At 37.2% G+C, this 24,867-nt stretch overlaps 1 protein-coding gene across 1 annotated transcript in view; it reads right to left on the reverse strand.

Moving 5' to 3' along the window:
* Positions 1-88: 88 nt before the first annotated feature.
* Positions 89-24,867, reverse strand: part of xpot (exportin, tRNA (nuclear export receptor for tRNAs)) — a 28,337-nt gene continuing 3,558 nt past the window's right edge. The window contains exons 3-25 of the mRNA XM_066667243.1: positions 17,890-17,972; positions 17,358-17,414; positions 15,900-15,969; positions 15,498-15,716; positions 14,176-14,360; positions 13,760-13,928; positions 13,414-13,650; positions 11,728-11,766; positions 11,574-11,636; positions 11,312-11,436; positions 11,058-11,202; positions 8,297-8,416; positions 8,092-8,186; positions 7,893-7,962; positions 7,574-7,812; positions 7,188-7,473; positions 6,649-6,838; positions 6,416-6,532; positions 4,727-4,842; positions 4,585-4,632; positions 4,123-4,194; positions 2,848-2,904; positions 89-2,726 (exon numbers count right to left, since the gene is read on the reverse strand). Coding sequence (XP_066523340.1) covers positions 2,700-2,726; positions 2,848-2,904; positions 4,123-4,194; positions 4,585-4,632; positions 4,727-4,842; positions 6,416-6,532; positions 6,649-6,838; positions 7,188-7,473; positions 7,574-7,812; positions 7,893-7,962; positions 8,092-8,186; positions 8,297-8,416; positions 11,058-11,202; positions 11,312-11,436; positions 11,574-11,636; positions 11,728-11,766; positions 13,414-13,650; positions 13,760-13,928; positions 14,176-14,360; positions 15,498-15,716; positions 15,900-15,969; positions 17,358-17,414; positions 17,890-17,972 — 2,829 coding nt within the window. The 3' untranslated portion in view covers positions 89-2,699. The remainder of the gene's footprint in view (positions 2,727-2,847; positions 2,905-4,122; positions 4,195-4,584; positions 4,633-4,726; positions 4,843-6,415; positions 6,533-6,648; positions 6,839-7,187; positions 7,474-7,573; positions 7,813-7,892; positions 7,963-8,091; positions 8,187-8,296; positions 8,417-11,057; positions 11,203-11,311; positions 11,437-11,573; positions 11,637-11,727; positions 11,767-13,413; positions 13,651-13,759; positions 13,929-14,175; positions 14,361-15,497; positions 15,717-15,899; positions 15,970-17,357; positions 17,415-17,889; positions 17,973-24,867) is intronic.

The raw sequence follows: 24,867 nt of genomic DNA on the forward strand, positions 1-24,867 counted from the left end.
TCTCTTATTTTATTCTACTCTGAGACTTGCAATATTTAAATTAGTTTAACATCAGTTAATAAACAAGGTCCTTCCAGTGGGTGACTAAAAGCAGGGAAAAAACTGAAATATGTAGGGTGTGTTGCCCCCACTGAGAAACACTGCTGTTCATACTAAGCATACCCCTTCCACTATGTGGAGCTGCTCAATATTCTTAGTGGCTATTTGAAAGAAGTGGTAGTTAGCTTTCTGTATTTAGAAGAAAATTTAGTCGCTGTCCAAAGTAAAACAAAATTAAGCTTTTTAGTTAATTACATCATTTTAACACAGCGGCTATCATTCATATATGAAAATTTCATGATGAATGGATCAAAAGAATTACTCCATAACTAATTTTTTACATTCACGTCCATGGAAAGTTAAAGATATTTTTTAAAAACGTTTTTTTTTTGGACAGCGATGCTTTGCTAGTCTTTGCCCTCCCAGCTCGGTAGATTGGTCTGCTAGCTAACAAGAAATGGGAATTACCTAAAATCAGCACCAAATAAATGTAATAAAATCCATTAAAAAGGCATTCGTTTAAATACATTTTATTGGTAGAGACAAATCATTAAGGATGAGAAGGGGATATAAAAAATATGTATTGACATCTCAGTCCAAAATATAATGATCCATTTAGCATTTTTTTCCCCCTCCCTTTGGCATTAGTTTGTTTTAAGAATTTGTTGTACTAATGGATTCTACATCGGTTCAATTGTCTTCTACAAGATGTGCTGCAAAATACAGGTGAAATTGTGCTTTTTTTTAAATTCCTTGATAAGGAGCTCTTAGGATGTATAGACATGCTGGAAGGAGCTCCTCTTGATAGTATGCAGTACGATTCTAAACTGTCAGTCAACATAAATACGAACCGCATTTGAGAAAATTCTTGATTTTGAATATGGCAAGGGTAAAATTTAAGCACTGATTTTATCAGTATAATGTATTTACACTTGCTTTTTTATATTTCTATTATATTAGTCCTAGGTGCACTTTACCAGCTAATTTCTTTATAAAACTGTATAGTTTTAATGAGTGTCTTTTAGAATCTGCCACACTTTCTTCTTGCAAAATCTTACATGTTTTTTAAAACTAAAAAAGTTAGACATAACTTTTTTTTGTAACATTATTATTGGTGAAGTAAATCTTAAATGTTTTTGTACTGACTCAATGCTGAATTCATAAAATAAATATAGCAATGTGTACTAAAAAAAAGGGGTGCCTAAAACTTTTACACAGTACTGTGTATTTATATATTAGATTTGAACAGTGTGTTTTTTTGTGCAGGACCGTTTTAATATTCAGGAAGGGCAACGAGGCTCAGAAGAACTAAATATTAAAATCTGAGCAATCTAAACAGTCACCTCTGCCTACTACAACTTATCTGCCTACTTATCTTTTATTTATTTATTTTTCTTAGTGAAAACAACTGAATGCAATCAAATCTAAGTATGATGCAAACTGCATGTTTTATATGACGCTGCAATGACTCTATATGGAACAGAAGCATTATTAACAATAAATGACCCTGCTTATTATTATTATAATACAAATACTATAACATTACATAGTTTTATTAGCACAGTGTTTTTTATAAACATTTGTGCAATTTCAACATGCAGTCAGCATCATGCTATATTCATTAAAAAGGAGGTTTTACTTTGACAAAATAAACCTCTACAGCACTAAACCGGCTGGCCAACACTGGAAGGTTGCTCTCCAGGATTTGAAACCACACCCACAACTTTGCAGCAACAGAGACCCCAGATGAGCCTTCAGACTGGCAGAATAATACTGGGGAGTTTGAACAACTATGGACACCAAGTGACATTGCATAATGAGAGCTTTAAAATGGATTTTAAAATGTCATCTACTTTTTGCATATTGTCATTTCCTTTGATCTTAGTTTGGATTTGATATTCTTTAAAACAGGATTGTGAGACTGTACAGTTCAAATGGGTTACACTGCACTGAACATGCCATCAACAAAAAGATTTATTTTACAAATCAGGTCATTTAACCACATCTGACAGAGAGCAAAGGACAAAATAATGATTTACAGCTAGAAAGCCAGGATCAAGAACACTTTCATATTATCATCACTTCAAAATAAAACCTAAATGTTCCATTCTATGAAATAAAATTGATATCAAATCCGTCATTAATTAAAGTTCCAAACAGCCTTTCTTTTGCTTCAGTTAATTAGCCCAAACATTGCTTCAACCAATCAAAAAAAAATCTCTCTTTATATGCTCTACAAACTTCTCTCGATTACAAAATGACTTTTGTTTTATATATTCAAGCGCCAACATGTTTTTTTTCTTCCCTTGTTTAGGTAGGAAAGGCTCTTCCCTTTGTGTCAAAGCCACTCCTGTAATCTCCCAATAGCTTTCTGCCTCATCACATGGGCATCCTTCAACATGCCAGGTCAAATCTGCATGAAGAGCACAACTCTGTTTGGGCCTAGGTCACTGGAGGTGTGTGGTTACCATTGTGGTAGGTCATCCTCACAAGAGTCCTGTTTCGGCACCGTTTCCCTTATGCCAGGGATGGGCATAAACTTCTCTTTTAAGTGCAAAAAGCAGCCTATGCTAAGCTCTGTCTTTATGTTGTACTGCGTGGCACTAACAACTGTTGACCTCTTGGACTCGAGTTTCTGTAAACCGTAAAACTTCCAGTTTCTACAGTTTGGCCCGCTGAAAGAATACCTTAGGGACAGAGAGAGAGAGAAATGACAACATTTAAACAACCAAAAGTCCCAATCAATATTTAATGATTCTAAGAGACAAAAATATTTATGGAATAAAATGTTCCATTAGTTGGAAATACCTTCATGTATTTTTTCAGAACCTTGGTGTCTGGTTGCTGTAGCACATGACAGAGTTCCTGAAAAAAGGAAATATAAACAGCAGAAAGATCATGTCACAGGCCAAACTCAATTTACACTTACTTTGCATAGCTTTGCCAAAAGCATGACTATAAACACCATTCTTCTCCAAACAAAATGGCATAATAGGGCTTTGAAACAGGTTTGACAAATTTGTAGCATTGTTTAAGACACTTTGTTAATATTGTGTGTACTAGCACCCAAAGCTCACACTTTATAAAGTTAATAAGTAGTATATAGGGTACAGGGAACTGCAGCTATTAAAGCACAGTTTTAACTAACAGCATGTTATGAACTGTTGCTATGACAATGCACGTAGTAGTAGTTTTATAATATGGGAAGTGCAGAGCCAACATTTTCCACATGTATTTCTGTTTCACGCTGAATTGTGGGATAATAGTGTCCGTCATTACCAAATTAATGTCAACTTGGTTCAAGTATACATGACACTTGTGACGATACTGTATACTAAAACACTAGTTAGAATTAGTATTAAGGCCACAGTTGGGACTCCTATAGTCCCAACTGTGGGACTATAAGCTATAGTCTCAAATGTATGTGGGGTATGGTTTACGGCACTTCTGTTTTAAAAATGCAAATTTCTACTATATTACATTCAACGTGATGAGGTGAGGGAGTTTATTCGCATTTATGCTTTCAAAAAGCATACTTTTTCTTTATAGTTAGTGTGTAAAGTATTTGTACAAATAGCTTATTAATGACATTGGTTTATTGCTAATAGAATATTTGGAATGATTTTTCCCTAAAAATTGCAGGATTTGGGTATTAAAAAAAAAAATCAGTTTTTTTTTTTTTTACCTAATTTAAATACCCAAGTAGTGTTTTCCCCAGTAGTTGTCTCCCTAAATTTCATTTTCCCTATAGTTTTCCCTTATTATTGTTGATTGATTTGTGATTGTCTTTGTGTTTTCTTTTTTCTTTTGTGTTCTGGTTAATAGTGGGGTGAAACTTTACCTGCAGCAGAAGGTTCAGATTTGTAAGTTACAGCTTAAGTTGCTTTCTAAGTGTTTATGACCCATGGCTACTGTATGTATTTTGCACCAAAAGATTTGTGAACAACAAAAATTTTCCTTTATATCAGCCTCATTCCATATTTGGTGTGCCTTACTGAGATGCAACTGTGTTTGCTCTTTGCTCGGGAGTAGAATTTCAGGTGCATATGGATGATTGATAAGAAACTGAGACCTTAAAATTACCTGCGTAATCTCAGGTGCGACCTGCAGAGAGGGCAAGTACTCCTGCTGCAAAAACTGAACAAACTCCAGTCCCTGAAAATACAAATGCTGTTAGCATTGTCAAATAATTATTCTCACAATAATGATTCATTGAAGTAGACAATACTCATTTCTGCTATGGAGTAACATTGCCCCATCTGGATTCCACCCGACAGGCTGAAAAGTAATTATATGCATCATACAGCTTTATAGCCCCATCCTGGTTTGTATTTTAGTTGGTTTTCTTGATGTACAGGCTTGGTGATTTGATTGAGTGGTGTCACATGTAAACTTGAGGAAATGCCATAATCAAGCGTTCCATCAGATGAGTCATGGCATTACAGTAAGGTCAGTAATTTATCTCACTAAGCACTCAACACTATTAGGTTTGCTGTACTTCTAAGCATGAATAAATAAATAAACTGATTTAAACCTTTGACTCACCCTCTTGAGATGAATCATTTTCAGTGTCAACGTACACTCAGACAAGGTCTAAAATGCAAGAGGTTGCATTGAAGATTATGAAAGAGGCATTTGCATTAGTATCTGTGTGACATAAGTTTTTAAATGATCAAAAGAGGTTTACCAGCATAGTCTGGGCATCTGAAAGATCAAAAGTCGGTTTGAGAGGAGCCAGGAAGCATGCTGGGACAATGTGTTTGTAGATAAAATCTGGAAACCCGACTAAACCATCTTTGCCACCTGATTGGGTTAATTAAAAAGGAGGAAGATAAAATGTATTAGTTACACTGCCAATTGCATATAGATAAATCTCTTTAGAAAGCTTTAATTTTAATATGTACACATCCTTTTTCAGGCACACTTCCACAAAACAGAGCAGATGTTGTGTATATAATTGTGTTTCATAAAAATATAACTTATTGCAGAACAGTTTAATGTGACACGGAATACATGCAAAACCCATTCACAGTGAGCTTAGCCCAGACCCCTGGATCCAGAGGCTGTGTGTCAGCAACTGTATTTGAGGCACCATATTGCTGCATATCTTCAATCCATTTTTCTCTTTCTTTCTGGGAGATGTTCTCCACTGTATGCAAGGACCTTCTCAGTGTCCTCCAAAAGTAACTTATCTTTTAAAAACATTTCCTTGTGGCACAAACAGAGCAGTTGGGCTAATGAAGTTGGATAAATCCATATCCAGTTGGCTCATGGACAAAGTGTGGCTGAGCTCACTTTGTGCAGTTGCTGTGCTATGTCAAACTGTTTTGTATGCATTGGGGCTCCATAGGAAACTGTTAGCTCTATTCCTGTATTGGATTTAGGGAAGCATACTCTGTAAACTTAGTAATTAATGTTGGTTATGACAAGGTTGTTGGAAAACACGGTGCATTGCCATTTGTACTAGAGTCTGCTGGAAGCCTGTTGGCTTTGCCGGTGATCAGTGGCCAAAGGATAAATACTGACAGCTGGGCTTGATGGCCAGTGGGGCCTGTTTCACCACTGCTTCAACAGCTACCTTACTGCTTTCCAGGCTCTGTCAGCTGGGACTGTCGACCAAGAGATCCTGTTTCCATCTAATAACTGCTGCTGATATACTGCTGATGTCTACAACAACTTGTGCTTTTCTTGTTTGGCTGCAATACCTTACCACTGCTGACTAATATAGTTTTATTTTAGATATTTTAATTTTTGTCTGCCATCCATTTAAGTTCATCATGTTTCTTGCTTAAGTTTCGTTACCAACAGGAATTTTGGGATTGCGGATGCTTTCATATTGTTGAATAATTCTGTTATGGACTTTGCAGTTAGGATTTGTTGCCTCTCATGGCCAAAATCAATATAGTCCAACATTTAATGTTTTATCATAAGCTGATAAGAAACCTTCAGTGGAATAGTACCATTTGGGCTGGCCATGGCACTCACACATCCTTACAATGACCATGATGATGGTTAACACTTGCTGTCCTTGGACAATTTTGTTAGGTACCAACCATCGTTTGTTATGTTCATGAAAATTTGGCCCTTGCCAAAGTCACTCAAATCCTTACACTTGTGTAATTTTCCTGCTGCCAACACATCAGCATCAAGAACTCACTGTTCACAAGCCACCCCTTAACAAATGCCACTGAAATGAGATAATCATTACTTTACTCATTATTTTACAGTGTTATACATTTACATACACTGACAAATATTACTTACCACAAATGACCATAGCATATGAAATTATGAATTTTGGCAAGTGAAGTAGTGTTCCTTGGCTATGAAAAGTTAGGGTCTAATTTGACATAAAATATTTGAGTGTTCTCAGTACCCCAGAGCTCAACTAGTCTGGAGAGGATGATGAAACAGGTCTTCTGGGCAACAGGGTCAGGAAAGTCCACGGCTCCCTGGATTATTGTGAACAGCACACGCTCAACATTTTCAGCACCTGATATAAACGAAAACACGTGTCACTTGAATTCAAATATCAGTCTTTGCAACTGATTTCTGATATACAGCGCCTGGTATTCCTTGCATTTAAACATGTGTGACTGAGATTCTCACCCTGGTTGGCCATGACTTCATTCATGCCACTGCCAGCAATAGTTTGGATAAAGCTAAAGTAACTCCTCCTTAGCATCTGCTTCTCAAGTGCTGCAGTTTGGTCGTTGTCTTCTGCAGGACGAGACAACACCTCGAAAATTGCCATTACCAAGGGCATGAATATCTGCTGCAGGAAAGGAGACACGTGGTTCTACAAGTGAACACAGACATAGAGAGCAATGGATTAGGCAAAGATGACAAAGATGAAAAGTAGGAGGCTTTTAACTGGTCATATAGTGAAATGTCATCTAACAGCTAGAAATTTACCTGTGTGCAAAATCCTTATATATAAGATTTTAGAACTTAATCCATTATATTAATGAATGAAAATCCATGAATTAATAAATAAACTGTTAACATGTAATAAAACATATATAAATCCTATGTACACAAATATACACAAAAGGCTAAAAGCAGACATAATAACAGTATTTACATACTTTCTCTAAAATTTGAAATAATTGTTACTGTAAAATTCCAAGTTCTCTCTCTCTGCACACCTTAAACTTTGCTGTAATCTGGCTTATAAGGGGAATAAACTCCTGCAGGTCTTTCGGCTCACAGTCTTTTAACATATGCTCAGATGCAGCTGGTATGAATGGCAGCACCTCCTCCTCTAAACAGATGATCATACGGTGGAGAAAGGAACGCACAGCACTGCGCAGAGTGCCCCGCTGGACTGGGCAGCTCAGAGCAGGCAGAAATGTCTGCAAGCAGTCCAGATACACCTCAGAGCAGCCACACAACTTAACAGTCTGCTTGTTACTGAATGCTTTACTGGTCCGGCTGTGTGAGAGAGCGAGAGAGAGAGAGAGAGATAAAGATAAACAATAACAATCCCTAAGCAATACTCATCCCCATTGTGTGTATTGGTTAGGTTAGTCACCTGGCAAAGCCCACAGCATGACTGAGGCAGTCAGCAAGGGCTGTCTGTCTCTCCTCATCAACTTCTTGTGTCAGTTTAGCAAGGAGCATACAGAAAGCCTCCATCAACGGAGTGAGGAGACTGCGCATCAAAGCCTGCTTCCTGTCTGCTGGACTCTCTCCATTCACAATTAGGACTCCAGCAGTCTCAAACATAAACAGCTGGTCATCGCTGGTCAACAATGCTGGAAAACCATTCGCCTGAAAAAAGAGAGCTTGTAAGATAGATCAACCTTATTTGATTGATTTCTGAGTACATATGGGTGAGGACTGCTGCTTACAGGTGGAGCCAGTTCTAGCAAGTCCTGTATTCGACTAAGGATGTCCTCAATATAGGCATTCATGTGTTTACTGTTCAAAACAGAAAAAGGATTATTAAAATAAGTCATCATCCAATCCATTTTCATTGTAAACTGGCAACACGACGAAACCTTATTCAAGGTATTTAGGTAACCTGTGTGATATTGATAACCAACTTACTGTAATGTTTTGATGAACCTGGAGAAAAGGTATGATACTCTACTGCGCACTTTTGGACTGCTGTGCCTCAGACCACGATGGTCTAGAAATGCCATCTGAACAGGAAACACAAATCCATTGTTCATCCAAAAAGGTATGTTACAGAGTAGTTTCTCAGAGCTAATTTGAGTATTAACATGGCAGTTACACAGAGTTGAAAACTCACCAGGACGCTTGGAATGTGCTGTGGTTCCACAATGAAAAATTTATCGTAGCGTACAACAGACTCAAAAAACTCCAAAGTAACAGAGGTGTGCTGATACTCGTTAACCCCACAGGAGATGAGCTGCACAGAGACACAAATGTACTTTATAAACCATTATGTTCATAATTCCTATAATGAAAACTTACATGGTCACTGATACCATTCGTCTTTTCTACTGGGGCTGTAAATATGGTAAGACCTAGACATGAAAGGGTATGAAAATTTAATATTCACAATCATCACAGATATCATTAACCTTATTACTGTTCAAATGTGCTGAAAAGTTATACAATTATTGATTGATACATAAACTGAAGGACAACTTTGCTTAAGTAGCCGATTCCTCTTAAAAGCAGGAAGTTTCTTTCCCTCTATCAAGTCTGTTTCTTGCCCTCCTTCATTTTTAGAGACTGTAGAACTGCTAATTGTGAATTTTAAAACTATTTACTTTAAACAAAGTATCTGGTAAGCGTGAGGCTGGCTCTTCTGCAGGTGTGTATAACAGCCCAACTCCACACCAATCACATTGAGATTACTCCTTAGTTTAAAATGTTGCACATATTTCCATATCAGCTTTAGAAACTTATACATTTTACAACAATAAATAAAGATGAGTGTTTGCCTGAAATAAGTAATCCATGGATAATTTTGACGTTTGAATAATCATTGAACTAAATATTACACAAAAATAGACCTAAATAAGCTTGTAAAAATCATGTGAGATTAAGATAAAACCTAATAAAAATAACTATATATTTAAGGGGTAAGCAGTAATCATAACTTGTTTATAAAACTAGGCATGTTTAGTTGAATCTAAAACATTTACAGTGGAACTGCATCATTTAGGGCAGTGTTTCTTGTGGGGAGCAAGGAATTGAAAGAAATGAACATTTTTATGTCTGTCTTTATTAATGCCTTTCTGTTTTGCCAATAAATCTTATCTTATAAATAAAAAGCACCTACTCAAAGAATTTATTAACTGTCCTTAAACATGTTAAAAGAATATTAGATAAGAGACCAGAAAATTGTATGCCTGGAACCATAATGCGAAAAAGAATTCATGTCGGCATGTTAATTGCGGCAGAACAATATAAACAGTACAACAGGGCAAGAGATGTCTGTCTAAGCTTTATGACTTGACAGTGGCAGTATCAAGCATGCAACCCCTTTTTTAGAAGATGTGTAGTGCAAAACAGACTCATTGCAGTAACTGATGCTGTGATAAGGCACAGTCATTTGTTTACATGCCCATTGGCATAGGAACCACAGTGGTCTTTCAGCCTTCATTAAGGTACCTGTTTAAATATAAAGCTACTCTAATTTCACCAGCTCTGGGCTTGAGGTCAGTAACGAGAGCACAAGAGATAACAATGACAGCTAATTACAGTTATGAAACTGGGTTGTATTTAGCTAACTGTTAGGAGGATTTGAGTTGAACATTAATAACATGCAGCAAGTCTTTGGCTGTCATACTCATCATACTGCTGCACTGAATAGTATGAATATATATACACCAGCCTTAGCAATATTTTCTGTAGTGTAGTATGTAAAGTTCCACAGCATGTTGTTTGGGACACAGCCTCTCTAATGTTAATGTTACTCAAAAGCTGTTCCGCATTATAAATGCAGTATTTTGACATATCTACTATATCTACTTATAGCTATCTAATATTTTGGGTATGGGGTGAGCTTTTACTCAGCAGATATGCCCCATCCCACCAATATCAAACTCACTCCTTTGCCCTTGCACCTGCCTTTGCACATTTTTGCAGACTGAAAAGCAAGAAACTGAAGCACAATTTAATTCATAGGCCAATTTTCTCTATTTTTGATCCATCTGGTGATATAAGGTTAAGCTACTGATTTTGAGATAGAAGCTGATGTTACTTTAATAAATTCCAAAATTATAAACTTGCATGTATATATTATTACCTTTTTGGGGGCGATATGGGACAGGTGGGGCGTGGAAATTCCCCATCTTCTGAGGTGGGGAATGATAGAAAAAGTTTGAGAACAACTGGTTCAAGGTGGGAAATTGAAATTCACAATTGAAGATGGAGGGGTAAATAAAAAAAACAACACCCCCCCCACACACACACAAATTACATAACTGTTTAAGGTGGAGCAAAGTGGCACAATTTAAGCCGGTGCATAATTTTGTTGGAACAAGGCACCGAGTTTAATTTTGCCTATACTGTATTTTTTTTAATGAGATTTGCGGTTTGTATTACAATGTAATTAATTTAGTTCCTATTGTTACTAAATGGCATGTGTTCACAAAATAATCAGTGTCAGAAAGAGTATAGTTAGCTTCCTTTTCAAGTCTTCAGGAGCTGTTACTGTGCCACGTTTCCCCTGACACAAAACAAACAAACATCATATCTGTAGACAGTTGCTAACTTTGGTTGACACTTTGGGTGATATTCCCCCCATACCAGAATAATCAACCATAAATTTGCACTGTAGTAAAATTTTGAAATATTAATATTAGTAATATTAACTGTCTGGAGTTTTCAGTAAAATCGATGACCGTTTCGTGTCTACACTTCAGTATGTTGTAGTGTTAAAAACAATCCTTGTGAGACATGTGATCATTAAATTATTTTGCTAAATTTAAATTATTAAATTAAATTATTTATTTTGATTCATCTTAGTCACAGAAATTAAATTAATAATTTCATACCTATGATGCAGTAATACAAAGGTCCTGAATTCCTCTTACCGTCCTCATCATGTCCTGTAGATTGCTGGCTTTTGTGGCATCCCCTGTAAAATGAGCCCCATGAGATGCAGGCAGTGCCTCCCCCAGCATATAGAACAGTCTGATTGCCACTTCAACCTCCATAAATCTTGCAGTTTGCCAATTCCTATAGACAGGCAAATATCAGAAAAATTACTGCTTCAAAATCCTAAAGTGCAAACCCCGCATGTAAAGGATTCACAGATTTAAGTATAGTTTTATGTGCACGGACTTACTGCATGGTACTGGTGAATACTCTGCGCACAGATTCCAACAATAGCTCAGGGGAGACCAGAGCCAAGCGGTCAAGCAGCATCTTCAGCTGCTTCCTGTACTCAACAAACATGGCCTCATCTTCACCCTAATGACAAAAAAAAAATTAATTCATAATGCATAAAGAACTGACCATGCAAGTTATTATATTCTAATTATTAATATACCTTCTTGATAATATGTTTTAAGATAATACTTGGTCATAAATTTGCAGATTTATATTACCTCATTTTCAAAGTTATACTCATCATCATATGTCAGTTTTTTCATAACAGCCAACATGATTGCCTGTTGAAAAGCAAAATGAACTGTTAAAAAGTTTCCGTCTTCTAAAAAGTCCTTACAAATGATTGATGGTGCTTGAAAGGATATTTCACACCTCAACATTACTTTTCTGCTGATCAGTAAGAAGGGACAGCTGCAGGGGAAAAGAGGAGAGAAGGGGGGGGGTGTTATATATATATATATATATTAATGCAATGATGACAAAAAAATTGTATACATACATGGTGTCTCAAAAGTAAGGCAGTACCTACAGTGGGAAAAAAAGTATTTCATACACTGCAGGTTTTACAAGGTTTTCCCACCTACAAAGAATGGAGAGGTCTATAATTTTTATTCGTAGGTACACTTCAAATGTGAGAGACTGAATCTAAATAAAAAAAAATCCAGAAAATCACATTGTATAATTTTTAAATAATTAATTTGCATGGGTATTTGATCCCCTACCAACCAGCAAGAATTCTGGCTCTCACAGACCTGTTAGTTTTTTTTTAAGCTCTCATATTCTGCACTAAATACCTGTATTAATAGCACCTGTTTGCATTCATTACCTGTATAAAAAGACACTTATCCATACACTCAGTCAATCACACTCCAAACCCTCCACCATGCCCAAGACCAAAGAGCTGTCTAAGGACACCAATGACAATTATCTGCACAAGGCTGGAATGGGCTACAGGACAAAAGGCAAGGAGCTAGGTGAGAAGGCAACAACTGTTGGGGCAATTACTAGAAAATGGAAGAAACACAAGATGACTGTCAATCTTCCTCTGTCTGGGGCTTCATGCAAGATCTCAGTTCATGCCGTAAGGATGATTCTGAGGTCAGGAATCAGCCCAGAACTACATGGGAGGACCTGGTCACTGACCTGAAGAGAGCTGGGACCACAGTCTCAAAGATGACCATTAGCAACACACTACACAGTAACATTACATTAGTAACACACCAATCCTGCAGGGCATGCATGGTCCCCCTGCTCAAGCCAGCAAATGTCCAGGCCCATTTGAAATTCACCAATAACCATCTGGATGATCCAGAGGAGGCATGGGAGAAGGTCATGTGGTCAGATGAAACCAAAATAGAGCTTTTTGTTATTAAACTACCCTGGCCGATTTTGGAGGAAAAAGAAGGATGAGTACAACCTGAAGAACACATCCCAACCGTAAAGCATGGCAGTGCTTTTCTGCAAAGGGATCAGGACATTACTGGAGTCATGGATGGGGTCATGTATCGCCAACAACAACCTTCCTTTAGTAAGAGCACTGAAGATGGGTCATGGCTGAGTCTTCCAGCATGACAATGACCCGAAACACACAGCCATGGCAACTAAGTGGCGGCTCCGTTAGAAGCATTTCAAGGTCTTGGAGTTGCCTATCCCTGCTGCAGTTCTGTTTTTCTATTGTATCAAATAATTATTTCATACAATAAAATGCAAATTAATTATTTAAAATTAACAAATTATTCAAAAATCATACAATGTGATTTTCTGGATTTTATTTTTCCTGTTTCTCACAGTTGAAGTGTACCTACCATAAAAATGACAGACCTCTCCATTCTTTGTAGGTGTGAAAACTTACAAAATCATCGGTGTATCAAATACTTATTTTCCCCACTGTGTATACAGAGGGCAACCCAATTTTAGGCACAAGTTTTAGGAAAAGGACAAAACCTATTATCCCAGGGTTTCCCACTTCCCTCACAGCTATTCACCATCAACTTTGATTATTTCCTTAACTTTAAGACACCTTGTATTTTATTGAGACTGAATTTTAAGCATATAAACCTGTTTGAGTATGTGCAAGTAGTCATAACAGAATCCCACGATATTAGCTGAAATGTCATCATCCTCATGGATTAGCAGCTGCAGCATCAGGGGAACCTTAACCTCCAGTGCTTGCAGTGTTGCTGCAGCACCCTTGACATCTCCCGATTTAGTGAGTTTGGTCCAGCTTAGCACCAGAGCCTGTCCCATCCCATTCACTAAGCGTGAAAACTTTGCCAGGAAATCCACATCCTCCTCCTGACACACAAAGGGGATTTAATGACTCATCAGTTTTACGGGTGAATGATTACAAATACATTACTTATAAATATTATTTGTGAGAAGGTGTATGAGAGATAAAGTATACCTGTTCCACATTGTAGAAGCCAGCAGACTGCAAAACTTGAGAGAGAGATTCCACAAGCTTGGTTTTCTCTACAGGATCCATTCCTTTATTTACTATCTCAAACAGACAGTCACATGCCTCCTCTCTCAGTTCATCCACTGACATATGGCTCAACAGTAAATTCACAAACCTGTTGACACAAACACATAATCAACATCTAATCTGAGCCCATAATGAATTAAAACAATACCTTTGATTTCACTGTGTCAGACTGGACAAAAACTTTAACATTAAATGTTTATGCCTTGAGCTATCTGGGGAAGACAAGTCTGTCCTCTCAGGCAAGGAATAACTTGTTTGGAAACTGATTCTATTGAAGCTACACTTTTAGAAAATCTTCTTCACAGTGCAATTTCTCTTGCTCCTTGTTTTCTCACCTGTCATTGGCAATGAGATTCAGGTCTATCCAGGAGACATACGCTCCTACCACTTCCAGACATTGGCAGGTGAGCTCACTGTGGCTGTGTTGGTAAGTCTGTAATATCTGATACCAGGACTCCACCAGAGCAGGGATGCAGTTCTCCCGCATTCTGTCTTTAATCAGTGTGTTCCTTCGCGTTTCCTGAAGAACAGAAGACATGGAATAAGTACAGCTGCTATAGAGGTCATACAAACTGTTTCAGGCTTCCAGACCAATTACAGTATTTTGAGGCCAGCTATCTTTAGAACATGTGGGGAAAGGGAAGAGGGAAAAAAACCAAAAAAAAAAAAATACTGTAAATTTGTTAATATAAACAGTCTTAAGTGAAATCAGTGCATCATAATCAAGGAACATAGACAATGAAGAGACCACCAAATGTTGAAAATCATGCACTGAAATGAGAATAATGCTCTATTCCTGCTACAAAGGTGGGTTAGTACTGACTTATTTTTGCTGTAGGTGGAACTACATTTAAATTAAGAAGAAAGGAGAATGCTAACTGTATAAGTAATCACCGGCTTAAAAGACAACAAAACTAAACAACTCAGTTTACAAATGAGTTTCTAAGGTAATTCAAACAGTAAATAAAATGTTACAGACAAGTAAATTTTCAGTCATGTACAATCATATTTCCCCCCTCAAACACACCGTTCCACCTTAAAAGACGCTGAGCTTCTGAATGTAAATAAACCAAAGAACAGCATTTCTCCACAATTGTAGACATTCCCTTTAAGGCCAATTTATGCTTTTTGGTTACATGTACTGTAAGGTTGCATATCCTATGCCATATCCTGATGTGCACTACCCCAGAAATGTTATCAGTTCAACCATTTAATGTGGAATGGAATAAGCCAATAAGGACCTAGTAAATAAGTAAGCACTGCATGTGTTGCTTGAAGTTGTTGCTGCTGGTATTAGTGGCATAATATTGGCAGTGGAAAAGCAATTAATCTGTTCGTTTATTTTTACTGTGTACCTGCAGCACTGACCACACACCCTTTTACAAGCAATATCAAGTACAGGGGCATCTCAACAAATTAGAATATTATCAAAAACTTAATTTATTTCAGTAATTCAATTCAAAAAGTGAAAGTCATTATATAGATTCATTACAAACAGAGTGATCTATTTCAGGTGATTAGATTGCTGACTTTACACATGTCCAGAAGGCAACCTTTGACACCCTCCTGCTGTGCCACCTTATAAATAAAGCTTGATTTGAAATCTTTTAATACAAAAACAATGCTTCTTTCAGCCTTTTTTTTGGCCAAGCATTACCTCAGGTGTGTGCAAGATATCCCTGTCCACCACTTCAGCGTCTATTGCCATGAGAGTACGTAAGTAGATATCAAGGCCATGAGGGTTCAGGCCCACCAATGAGAGCAGGTCAAAGAAGAATTTCGGCCACATGGTCAGATACTCCATGATGAACATTAGTGCAAACACTTGGGCAGCCTTGTTCTTGATAAATGGTTTCTCCGACTGTGTAGTTATCAACTACACACACACACACACACACAGACACAAACACACACACACACATTTTTAAATAGTTCAGCAGCACAGCCACAAAAAGCAGATAAACAATCAGAAACACATCCTCAAATAACTGAAATTACTCTGCAAATTACTGTGCAAAAATTACTTAAGAAGTAAGAAAGAGAGAGATTAAGTTCACACCTGCAGCTGTAGCCATTTCATCAGAGCCTCTCTAATCAGCTGCTGCTGGCCTCCGGTGAGACTGCAATGCCTATAAGTAATACAGATTCCAATAACAGTTTAATATTCTACTTCTCTGTGTAACTGATGTATAATATTGTGTGTAGAACAGGTTAAATGACTTTAAATTACCTATCATTATAATGTTTAAAAGTCTAAAATTTATTTAAATCAACTTTTTAATAACATTTTAATAAGCAGCATGGTTATGACCAGGGGTGTGTTTCCCAAAATCATAGTTGCTATGTTAGCAGCTTACATAGTTGCACGATGCAGATGCAATTGTTTCTCAAAATCGCCATTGGGACTATCGAGGTAACAACGTTGGTAACTTGTATAGTCCGAACTATCGCTAAACGACACAGGCGTTTCACAAAACTGCAGTTACACAGAACGTTCGCAAACGTGTGCAGTTTTAGGGGTGGTACCATTTTCTTCCAGTGGGGGAAACATGGGCTAGTCATATAAAAGGGAGAAGAAATTTCATTAGGAGGAAGGGACCAGTGTTTGTAAAACACACTGGATTTGTGTTTGTTTAAGCTCCTCTCAGTGAGACTAGTTGTTTGTGAGACAATGTGTGTTTTTGGACTGTGGGATGAAACCGGAGCACCCGGAGGAAACCCACATGGACAGGGGGAGAACGCACCAACTCCTCACAGACAGTCACCTGGAGCAGTAGGACTCAGTAGGACTTATTTTGTGCGTGTGTCTTTGTGATGAGGAGACATTTTGTGGCATTAGTGTGTTTTTAAAACTCCATATAGCTGCGCACAACCACATTAAACTTTCCATGTTTTACTCTAGTTATAGTGAATAAATAAGTAATTGTAATTAAAATTCGTAAAACCAACAAAATGTTCTTGGTCTTCTTTGTTTATAAAGCAACAAAGCTTCTCCAGATCTTCCAATGACAAGGGTATGTATTTTGGGATTTTCTATTTTTGAAATGCCTGAAACACCTTTGTGACAATGGCTATATGGCTTATGGTGGTCCGGCATACAAGAGCAACGAGAAACTAGAGTAGCCTGAGTCTTCAGGAGCTCCGATGTCGTGCTCAATCTCACCTCTATAACCTCTACATTACTTGAGTGAAATCAGGAAAGGGAGATAAGACTGGGCACATCGTAGCTCTGACACTGCATCATGTTTCCCCTAACACAAAACAAACCCACATTATGTCTGGGAGACTTGCTAACCTGACAACGTATGTGTTTTTTTTCCACACAACTTTACATCATCTTTTCCGTTTTTCCATTTCAGGGTCATGGTGAAACAACTTTACAGGTAATAGGTAATTAAAACATTTTTTAAAAGGTAATACTAATATTCAGGTATTTTACCATGGTTTACAGTGAACCTAGAAAAGGATCTATGTCTAAACCCTTGTAATTAAATGCAGGATATATTCAGAATTTTACCTGTATTTGATCTGATGCTCCAGCACTTGGAAACAGAAGAACTTCACATGGTCATCGCTAATAATAATCATAAAACACAACTCTGTCAAATTGATGAGCATAACTTAACAGAAGATCAAAGCCACACAAAGGTCAACCATTAACAAAATGTGATAAACTACAAAGTTCAAACTGTAATTTCTTAAATCAGATATGCCAACCATACTTTCAATATTCAAATTAGACAATGATGTTGCATGTCTGTACACTGACACTTCTTAACAGACAGAAAGCAAAGGAAAAGTAGCTTTAAGAGATGGCCGTAAAGCAATTTTATATTTATCATTTAAACATATGGCCATATAAATGTATCCATCAGGCTCCATATCTTACAATAAAGAGATTTTTTTCTGAGATTTAATTTGCAAAAATAAATTTGCAAAGTTTTCACTTCAAAACAACCACTGCAGATTCATCAAATTAGACTGTAGTTTGTTTATTTATTTATTTAAAGTAATTCGAATAATTTGTACATTTTATCAGTAGATCTCACCTGTAAATTCCTTTAGCCAAGGCCTCAGCACAGACCTCCCAGCCATCCTGAGACTCCTTTAGCTGTTCAAAATATGCTAGTGCCTGAGAGAGGGGAGACAGAAATGTTGTTTGTTAGTTATTGGCCTATGCACACCTGCTTGTTACACAAGTTTGATATCTGAATCAAAGTTATGCTACTGAAAAATGATGTAACCCAGGAATAACAGTCAGGGGTCAGATTTAGCAAGTTAAGACATACATTAAATGCTTTTGTAGCACATTTTCCACCATCATTTTGAACTATAAAATTTTATTCAACTACTTCAATAGCAGATGTGATGGAAGCATTTAAGTGTCAAAACTATTTAATTTCACATTCTAAATGCTGTTTTATATTATCACTAGGATTGGGCAGTATAAATGGTAATGCCGCTTACCACAGTATTTAAAATTGTGGGTAGCATCTCAAAATAAATGTGGAATTTCAAAATTATGATGCCTGGGTGGAGAGTCAAATGGGGGGGGAGATAAAAAATAAAGTAACTAAAAAAGCCCAGTACCCCACCGCAGCTGTGAGATTAGCACTGAGTTTGAATTCAAAGAGAGAGGAATGATGTTGAAAACAAGCAAAATTCTCAGAAGACCCTTCACTCGACTTTGTGTTCACAGGTATGATGCGTTATAAGTATGATTTGAAATGGAGTGTGCTGGAAAAACTATTTGCTGTGACGTGCTATAAAACGTGCCCGTTAGCAGGCAAGCTATGCTTCTAAACATTGTACAGCCTGTCTTATTTCACTTAATTTCTAACTTTTCTGTTCCTCCAGCACCCGTCGTTGATATTTGCTCTCTCAAAAATGGGTTTTTATTGTTAACACTTGTGATGGTGTGCACTGTCGGACTGCACAGCGCAAAAACCCTTCGATCTACTCTGTGCTCACAGATATGAGGCTCACACAGCCCACCAATGCACCCTTCCCCCACGGTAATACCATATACCATGTTAATATTTTCAGGGTTCATACAGTTTTTCAAGTGTTCAAGCACTTTGAATGTCAAATTTCAACCTTTTCCAGCACCTTACAGTTGCTGTAAATTTCATATTTATTCAAATACAAACGTTCTCGAAATTATTACTTCATTTTTTATATATATTTATAAAAAGGGACAATAAACAACCATAACTGTATTTGGTAAAATAGCAGAAGGATAAGAATTTAAAAAGAAATCAAAGTAACAAAATTTGTCACCTGTTTATAAGTAGACTTTCCTTGAATCGACACTGGCTGAGTCTATGTTTTTATCTTTGCCCTGTGCTTTGGTGCGCAAACTAGGGTGGGGCGATATGATCAAAAACTCTCTCGATAGGCCTAAAAAATGCCAATATACAATATGATATTATAAAAACCATAACAAAATATAATGTCAAAGTATTATGTAGTATAATGTCAAACATGCTGCATTATCTAACTTTAATTATCAACTGTTGGTCTAAGAAAGTGATGTCCCGATCAAATTTTTTGCCCCTGATCCCGAGTCTTTTAATAGAGTACCTGCCGATACCGAGTCCCGATCAAATACTTCGATTTTCCTAAACCTAGACAGTGCTGTTACACAGTGCACACTTCAAGTAAACTCAGCCCAGTGTACCTGCTTGACACTGAATATCTCGCATTAAGAAACAAGCTGCTGCTTAATTTTATTTAACAAAGTAAATAAATGGTGTCTTCACAAACAGACCATATAAATAATTTAATATCATATTTAATCTTTTATTAAATTAAATAATGTAATTTTTATGTATAAAGAACCATTTGATTCTAAAAGTCAGTCAGTTGAGGGAAAAATGTAATGAAGTTTCTACGTGACATGGTGCAAAATTATGATATAATTTAATAAATTAATTTATTTTTAATCTTACCCGTTTCTCTCAGCACCACAACAAAACCAACAAATCCCTGTAGGTGGGACTGTGACTTCATTGGCTGCAGCACTAAATGATAGACAGCTAAGTCTGATTAAGTGCTGATTAACTAAATAAAATTACCAATGACCAATGAGAAGTGCATTCTCTGTTTAGGAGCCGTGGAGTATCTGACCCTCCCTCTGGCTGAGGGAGAACCACGTCTCAAACAAATCATGGCCTTAACAGCTCTCTTTTTTGGAATTAAAGCTTTGCCACTGGTTTCATTTTTGTCCATTGTTGACTTTCAGTTATCAGAGAGGTAGATCTGAATGCACGCGATAAATGTGCTGAGAACTGCTCCAGCGGCATACACGAACAATGGCTGGACAATGTGGTGTGTGTGTGTTTGTGTGTGCATGTACGCGCCGGCATAGGAGGCTACTCATGGGTTTTGCCCTTGTCTATTTCATTGTTTGTATTTGTTGTTTTCTAGCCAGTGCTAATTAAAACAGCAACTTCCCGCACTTTGACGGAGTTCTCTCTGACTTAACTTGTCTTTAGGGAGGTGGGACACATGAAAACACACTGGCAGATCGAAGTAACATTATCTAGCGGAGTATTGGTTGCAAACAAGCTATGTGAGCTAGGCCTTTTAGGTGAATGATGGGAGCAGGCTCCCCATTCAAGAGCCAGTTATTAATTTCTTCCTTTCTTTCTTTCCTGTAACCAGGGCAGAATGTTAGGGTGCTTTTCTCCTCCATGGTATAACGAAGAGCCATTTAAGATCCCAAAGAGTCTGCACTTCTGGGTGAGCCAAGTCAAATGACTTTAGTTCACCAAAAAGAGTCAGAATTCCAAGGATTGTCACATGCATAGGAGCCCATGAGGAGCCGTTTTTGTTTTAGGCTCTGCAACTTATTTTATTTCTAGTAAGTGAACTATTTGGCCATTTGTTGTAAAATAAATATAGTTACAATTTAAAGCATTTTATCCAAAATTCCAGCACTTTTCAAACCTGGAAAATACAACATTAATATTCAAGCATTTTCAAGGATTTCAAGCACCCGTACGAACCCTATATTTGAGATGGTATGACAGTATGAAAAATTTGGATTAGAATATCTTAATTTGATGAGTAAAAGTTTCAGAAAGAGCTTTAGCATTGGACATGGAAAATTTAATGAAGAAAATTAACACTACAGAGCAACTTAGTAGCACCACTGTGTTTGCATAGTTAGATACTTCCACTCTGATTAAAAAACAAAAACAAAACACAAATACACCATAAGGCTTTGTAAAAATGGTGAATTACGAGAGGAAGATTAGCCAAATTTGGTACAACGATTAATTAGACTTTAAAAATTAATGCATTAATTAACTGTGTTTATTAACATGCACTAACACATTCACTTTGACAGAACTACTTGTAACTAATGATATCATTTCAAAATGATGGGAAAGTAAAATATATATTACCACAGATGTTCACACTGGCTAGCATCTGCAAAATGTTAATATTGGCCCCTTATTAAAAGTTAGCATTTAATTACTAAATATGCAAAATACATCTGGAAAAGCTGGTTCAGTTCCCTGAAAGCCCTTTTACACAAACGTGGAAATGCTTCATTTCCCATTCATTTGGAGAATGACTCAGAATTTGGCAATATTTACACATTTGTATCATATCACAATGTTCTGAACCCACTGCAAACTGCCCTTATTGGTTTATATATGGCTCTAGGGCTGAATTCAGCCTCAGCCTGTTGGAACCAAGGAACCCCAGAAATTCGAGGCGAATATTAAAGATTTTTTTTTTTAAATCATTCATCAATTAAAAAAAATTATAGAAGCACCAATATTGAATTTTGGGACCAATACGATAACCAATTACTCCAATAACTAATAATTAGTACAGTACAGTAGATACTGATATTAATAAACAATAACTTGATCTTTGCAAGTTCACTTTAGATTAAAACAAAAATAGGGTCATAGGCCAACCCTTCGGTTCAGTATATGTACATTTCTGTACTTTTTAATTTTATCTTTAGGCTTATTAGGGGTAGCTCATTTATATTTTATCAAAGATTTACTGATGGTTCCACATGAATGGTTTCTAGAGGGGCGCTCTATAAGGATGATATCAGTCTTCATGTCTGAGCACCACTTAATGGACCTCCATGAATATTTCACATTATTTTAGTTACTGACATATACAAGTATGAATTAAAATGAAAATAGCAGCTTAATTTGCTTTAAAACTGAATATTATTAAATTGACGGAAAAACCCAAGCTCGCTACGGAAATTCTTGAACATGACCGTGACGTCACTGGTGGACAACAGCTGAACAACGCCGCGGTAAAACACTTATGACAATATCTAGCTAAATAACCAACATTATTCATGACAATAGCCTAGCAATAAGCTAAACTCAAATTTAGAGGTACCGTTATTCTTATAAATGTGATCGAAGTTTAGCGAGTTTAGCGAGTCAAACGTTAACTAACACCAACTAAAACAGGCGAAGTGAGTGTCCTTACCCTGTTTACCTCCATGTTAAAGAGGCTCTTGAACACCTTTCGTTGGTGTCCTTACATGCCCATATTGTTGGAAAAGCGCCAGTGAAATGAGCTACAGATAACGGAGTGAGCGGACGGTCCTTTCCAAAGTGCCCGTTTAAAGTTGACAAATTTAGTCCATTTTCTGGATATTTTGGGATCTTTGGGTCATTTGTGCACAGATGTCCCACTGTACATTGAATGATTGCAGCCAAAAACAACACACCTTTTCGTCATTTTGCATTAAATTAAGTGCAACTTCTAGAGTTGTTGTCCACCATCTACGTCACAGGCAAGACGCCTATTAGAGTTTCCGAACACCGTGGGGGGGGTCTTTTAAACCTTATTCCTTCAATTAGTAAGAAATAACATGTTTTCTGACTATCAATAAGCACAAGTTAGGAACTCAAATTCCACTATCTATTTAACACTTTTATATAGCTGGTGCTTAGCCTTTAAGAAGGGCTCCTGCACTGTTGTCGAAGAAGTTATTTTCCATTGTTGTAACCTGCTGTGTGCATGTGTGTTTTTTACCCGCTATCCGAGAGTAGTGAACACTTCACATTAGTTTTACCCAGAAACCGGCAATAAAACCAAAAGCATTTGTAGTGAAGAATAGCTTTAATCCCAGAGCCTGTTTTCTGCAGAAACTGTGAAAAAATTTCCAGACAGCAGACATAGTTGTGTAGTTACAGGCATCAGTGCATATGAACAAGCCAAGGTGCCAAGTTATCAGCTGTAACGTCGGCTAAAATTTTAATAATGGGCTGATAATAACACCTAAAAAAATCCACATATCTGAATAAAATATTAGAGAGGCCTAACATCCTCTACTTATGTTTATCAATACAGTGATAAACAAACAAATCAAGAGAATTGTTCTGACGATGCTGCAATACTGTTTACAAAATAGTTTTAGATGACATCAGCATTTAAGTGTAAACTTTTAAAAATATGAACCATATCGACAATCACTAATTCCATATTGAAAGCTTGCTCATTGTTATTTTTTCTGCCATCACCAAACCCTAATATGTAATTAGCTGTAACTTTACACTGCTTTCCTCTCTAAACAGGGTGTTCAGCAGTGCTTTACAGTTAGGACAAAGTCATCCACCCCCCTCCCCCTACAATTTGTGTCCTGCAATTCACTCAGTTTCTTATCAAGGTTTCCAATGTGTTTGCGCATGGCTTTCTGCTATGTCCAATGATCCGTGATTAATCAATCCATTGTAAAAACACTCAATAATAAGACATCCTTCTAAGTTCCAAAGTACTTTCTGTGACTCATTTAAAGCATTATTCCTCAGTTTTCAGTCGCAAACACGCGCTCTGAAGTATATTCCAGTATTTAAGACCAGCTGTACGTCATCTCCGAGTTGAATAACTGATTTTAATTTGCACTTGATTCGAGAACTGATTCACTCAGTGAGTCGACTCTACACAACCTATTGTGCAAGTTCCTCAAAGCGTCCAAATACCACACAGAGCACATCATTCACAAAATATCAGTGGACTTTTATAACACCCAATGATGACTTGGTTCTTTTCATGAGCAAAGGTAGTGTGCATGGGGGCTACAAAGTTGTTGCCCTGTTGTCCACCACCACCCGGTCACGAAGAAGAACCAGTGAATCACAACCACCACTTCCCCACTCCTCCAGTTAACAAAGGCACCACCTTGAACACCACCATAAACAACAGGCAAAGCAAGAATTGGGAACTCAATATCTGATGCCTCTACCTCTTGCCGGACCACCTACTGGGCCGGCCAAGAAAAGGCATTTTCGCTTACAGACTTGACTGACTCCTAATGCTGAAACACGCACGTGCGAGTAGGAACGTTATTTCATATCTGCTAATAGTTCAGACATATTTCGCAAGGTGGCGCACCGTCTGTTGTTGGTTCAAACATGTTTCATATAACGCTTTTCCACCAGCAAGGAAAGGGAGCGGTTCCAGTCCGTTAACTAAATTTGGAACCATTCAGTGTGTTTCTGCATGAACCAGAACAAATTAGTTCCCAGCTGGAACCAAAAAATAGTAGGTTCTTCAGTGCAAACTGATTTTGCAAATAGTTTGACAAATAGCTCACACACAGCGTTATCACCCAGTGGAGCTGGATGAGTTAATTTACAAAGGTTCATATAAATAAATAATAAATAAGGTAATAAACCAGGAACACACTTGATTTGTGTGTGTTTCTGGGACATTATTTGGCGTTGAGTTAGTTCCGTTACTCTGCTGTTATCAAGCTCAGCATGACGGCTCAGAACTCAACATTTACACATGTATTATATCTCACAGAGAGGAGGACTACTGAATTTGTCTTATTTTACATGAGTGTGAGTCTTTGCATAAAAAATTGTAAAGGGAAGTAATGGGGAGACATTGTGGTGTTAGTGTGTTTATAAAACTCCAGCTAGTATTTATTTCAAAATAAAATGAACAAGAAAAATACTGATGCCGGTGTTATATATTATGAACAAAACGCTGTGCTCCTTTTTTCATTTCTGAACAATTAGCCTGAT

This window comes from Hoplias malabaricus, chromosome 4, assembly GCF_029633855.1.
Source record: "Hoplias malabaricus isolate fHopMal1 chromosome 4, fHopMal1.hap1, whole genome shotgun sequence".
Lineage (NCBI taxonomy): Eukaryota > Metazoa > Chordata > Actinopteri > Characiformes > Erythrinidae > Hoplias > Hoplias malabaricus.